Source organism: Ziziphus jujuba, chromosome 12, assembly GCF_031755915.1.
Source record: "Ziziphus jujuba cultivar Dongzao chromosome 12, ASM3175591v1".
Classification (NCBI taxonomy): domain Eukaryota; kingdom Viridiplantae; phylum Streptophyta; class Magnoliopsida; order Rosales; family Rhamnaceae; genus Ziziphus; species Ziziphus jujuba.
The window spans coordinates 10,766,081-10,770,569 of record NC_083390.1 but is presented as its reverse complement, the minus strand read 5'-3'; the positions used below and the strand labels follow the sequence as shown (position 1 = coordinate 10,770,569).

Genomic DNA, 4,489 nt, shown 5'->3' with positions numbered 1-4,489 from the left:
GCTTTGAAAGGCAAAGTTGAGTTCATTTCTCAACTTTGGCATAAAAGGCTTGGTCACTCTAGTTATGGTGCAATGAAGAATACTAATGCTTTGGTGAATGATATGCCCTTGATTGGTGATGTGAAAAATGTGTGTGAAGTTTGTCAACTTGGAAAGTCCACTAGGTTGCCATTTCCTAAAATTGGTGCATGGAGAGCCAAGGAGAAGTTAGAACTTGTTCATTCGGATGTGTATGGTCCCATGAGTGTATCTTCCTTGAGTGGTCATAAATACTTTCTCACCTTTATTGATGACTACTCTAGGATGTGTTGGATTTATTTTTCACACATAAGTCACAAGTTCTAGAAAAACTTATGGAATTCAAGAAGTTGGTTGAAAATCAAAGTAGGTCTACTTTGAAGTGCTTGAGGACCGACAATGATGGTGAATATACTAGCCTAGCTCTTGAAGATTTTTGCAAAGAAAATGGAATAATTCATCAATTTACCACACCATACACACCACAACAAAATGGTGTGTGTGAGAGAAAGAATAGGACATTGATGGAGATAGCTAGGTGTATGATACATGAAAAGAAAATGCCAAAGAAATTTTGGGCCGAGGCTCTCTATACTAGTTCCTACATTCAAAATCGATGCTTCACCAAATCCATTGAAGGCAAGACACCCTATGAGTTGTGGTTTGGAGAGAATCCATCTTTAGAGAATGTTAAAGTGTTTGGTAATGTGTTCTTTTTCCATGTTCACTCACACATGAGAGATAAGCTCGACAAAAAGGCTAATGTTGGTGTCTTGGTGGGATATAGTGAGGTTACCAAAGGTTTTAGGGTCTATAACCTAAAGACCAAAAAGCTTATGGTAACAAGAGATGTGAAGATTAATGAGAATGCAAAATGGGATTGGAGTAAGTAGGAGCTATTGGTGAATGAGGATGATCCATAGTTTGAAGAAGAAAATGAAGAAAGAAATGTTCAAAACAACAATGATGAAGATGACAATGATTAAGACAATAAGGAGGATGATGATCTATTCCAAGAAATCATTGGAGTCGATTTGGAGGTTGGTGATGGTGTTAGAGGGGAGAGATCTTTGTCCGAGATTTATGAAAGGTGTAATGTTGCACTTGGTGACCTTACATGTGTGCAAGAGGCCTTGATGAAGAAAGAGTGGAAGGAAGCAATGGATATGGAAATGGAGATGATTGAGAAGAATGAGACTTGGTCCTTGGTCACTAAATCAAAAAACAAAAAAGAAATTGGTGTCAAATGGATCTTTAGAACTAAATACAATTCGGATGGCACCATTTGCAAATACAAGGTAAGATTGGTGGTCAAGGGTTATGCACAACAAGCTGGAGTTGACTATGGGGAGATGTTTGCACCCGTAGTAAGGATGGAAACCATTAGACTCATCCTTGATCTTTTGGCTACCAAGCAATGGAGTGTGTTTCACTTGGATGTGAAATCAGCATTCTTGAATGGTGCATTGCAAGAAGAAGTGTATGTGAAGCAACCGGAGGGCTATGTGATTGAAGGACATGAAGATAAGGTTAAAAGCTTCACAAAGCCTTATTGGTCTTAAGCATGCAACTAGGGTTTGGTATGGAAGGATAGATGGCTACTTGCTTGGACATGGCTTTAGGAGGAGCCAAAATGAACCCACTTTGTATGTGAGGGTTGAAGGAAGCATGATAGTGGTTTCTTTGTATGTGGATGACTTGTTGGTCACCGGTGAGCCAAGGAATGTGGCTTAGCTAAAACATGAACTTGAGAAGGAGTTTGAGATGGCTAGCTTGGGTCTCATGAATTACTTCCTTGGTGTGGAAGTAATGCAATGCCAAAGAAGAATATTTATATCATAAGAAAAGTACATCAAGGATCTTTTGGAGAAATTTAATCTTGAAGAATTCAATCCAATGATTACTCCAATGATCCAAGTAGAGAAGTACCAAAAGGAGGATGGCACACCAAAGGTAAATCCTACTTTTTATCAATCCTTAATTGGTAGTTTACTTTATGTGTGCTCATCTAGACTGGATATTATCTATGTCGTGTGTGTGCTTTTAAGATACATGCAAGCACCCACCCAAACTCATCTCAAAGGTGCCAAAAAAGTTTTTAGGTGTCTTAAGGGCACTAGTGATCATGGAGTTTGGTATGAAGCAAAGGATGAGTTTAAGCTTGTTGGCTATTTGGATAGTGATTGGGCAGGCTGCATTGATGATATGAGGAGTACTTCGAGCTACTTATTTTCACTTGGGCGTGGTCCTTTCTCATGGAATGCAAAGAAGCAAAGCACAATGGCTCAAAGTACTGCGGAAGCCGAATACATTGCTTGCTCATCTTATGCAAACCAATGTATTTGGTTAAGGAAGTTGATGGGAAATCTTGGTCATACTCAAGAAAGTCCAACCATCATCAAATGTGACAACACTTCAGCAATTTCAATAGCCAAGAACCCGGTACAACATGGAAGAACAAAACATATTCCGGTGAAATATCATTCCTTAAGGGAGTTTGAAGATCTTGGAGAAGTCTCTTTGGAGTATGTGAATTCGGAGGACAACCTTGCGGATGTTTTCACAAAGCCACTTGGAAAGACCAGATTTGAGTCATTAAAGACTCCCCTTAATGTCTCTAGCAAGATTACCAAGGAGGAGTGTCGAAAAGGTGGTAATCTTGCCACCTTGTGCAAACCAAAATCCACTAAGGTTTGCACCCTCGTTCTTTCTTTAAAATAAATATTTTGTTGAATGACCTAATGCAATATTTATGTCTATGCTTTATGTTCCTTTTAATGTCTTTTTAATACCTAAATTTTATTGTATTTAGCTTAGGAATTGTCTTTTTGTTGAGTATTGATTTTATTTTGTAAAATGACTACGTGCTAGAAACAGTGTTTCCAGCAACATAGGTCCATTGTTAGGGCTGGCATTCTCGGAGCTTTTAGAATGAGTTTATGATTTTTGGATATGTTGTATTAGACATGTAAATGAAAATATAGAAAAAATAATGACTCAAAAAGGCCTTGGGAAGCCCAAGATATGCAGGTTGCAAGTTGGCATAACTGCTGAGATTTCCAGCAGTTATGACTCACGGGTTTGAGATGAATTGGAGGCCTTACCCATTTCTTTTGGAATTGGTCTTCTCCAGATTTAATCCATGATATTCAAAATGCCACATGCTAAAATTCAAGCAATTTGGATGAAGATATCCCAGACTTCCATCTGGTCAAAGTAGTGGTATATGATTAGGTGGAGACAGTTTTTTGAAATTCAAAATCTCACCAACTTTTGTCATGATTATGCACTCACATGTGAAGCTGGTGGTTGAACGGTTATGTATCATATTTTTGAGTGGGAAATGTATAAATTTTGAATTTTAAAGACTTCCATTTGGTCCCACACACACCTCACGTGTATGAGACAAGTTTTGTATCTATATATGCAACAAATGAATGAAAAGTAAAAATGAATTAGTGTGCTGTCTAGTTTTGTGTGGCCTACTCTAACATCTTCTCTTCTTCCTTCAAAACAAAAACCCTAACAATCCTAAATATCACCATACCGAAAACAAACACAAAAATCACCCAAACATCAAACCAAAAACCGGATTAAAGGTTGTGCACAAAACTAACACCTTGTGTACAACACTCTTGAATAAGTGAACCCAAAACCACACCAAACTCCAACACCGCAAACACTATTTTTTTTTCTTTTAATATATGAATGCAAATATTTAAGACTAAAATAGCAAAGAAAAATCAACAAAAACCAAATTAACAAGAACAATGATGAAAAACAACCAATAAACTAGGAATAAAAAAAAAGGGTAAAAACTAGGAAACCAAATTCAACTAGGAATAAGATTTTTTTTCTTTTTTTTTTTTTTTTTGAATATGCAGAACATGTATGACTATAGAAGCAACCTTAACCTAATGCTAAAATTACAGAATAACACAAAAACAAATAAAGCAAATAAAGATAGATCAAACCTGAACAAAATTTGGCTCTGATACCAAATGATACGAACCTAGGTCAACATGCACCTAAATCCGTATTATATTAGCCCGGATCTCAATTAAGTTCATATTTAAATGGAATGACCTTAACCCTAACCAACTGTGATTAGAATCCTTGGTATAATAAAGATGCCACAATAGGTGATGGATATCCTCTTGATAAGTCAAAACTAAAACACTCACTCTCTAATGGTGTTTTAGGTGTTCAAAGAGAACAAAGAGAAATTCAATCTCACAAAATAAATTCAGAATGAATAATGTACTGAATATTATTGATAAAACAAGCCATTAAATAGGCTAAAAAGTTATAGAATAAATAATTAACTAGGTAAAACCGGCCACATAGAATAGGAAACCTAATGATGGCTGAAAATCACCTCATTTCCTAATCTAGTTTGGATTAATTAATTCCTTAATTTTGAAATAGGAATTAATTAATTTATAATGAAAATAATAAAAGAATAACTTTC

General features: G+C 36.2%; 1 protein-coding gene across 1 annotated transcript; it reads left to right on the top strand.

Moving 5' to 3' along the window:
* Positions 1-578: 578 nt before the first annotated feature.
* LOC132800138 (uncharacterized) lies at positions 579-1,580 on the top strand. The gene is made up of 3 exons (XM_060813142.1): positions 579-903; positions 1,006-1,175; positions 1,317-1,580. Exons 1-3 carry the CDS (start codon positions 579-581, stop codon positions 1,578-1,580), a joined length of 759 nt encoding a protein of 252 aa, XP_060669125.1.
* Positions 1,581-4,489: the final 2,909 nt, after the last annotated feature.

Bases quoted from the DNA above. Each gene is read 5' to 3' on its own strand.
- LOC132800138 (XM_060813142.1), top strand. From the start codon at position 579: ATGCCAAAGAAATTTTGGGCCGAGGCTCTCTATACTAGTTCCTACATT. The intron at 904-1,005 runs GTAAGTAGGAGC...ACAATGATTAAG, and splicing joins GAATGCAAAATGGGATTGGA to ACAATAAGGAGGATGATGAT. The intron at 1,176-1,316 runs GCAATGGATATG...TGCAAATACAAG, and splicing joins TGAAGAAAGAGTGGAAGGAA to GTAAGATTGGTGGTCAAGGG.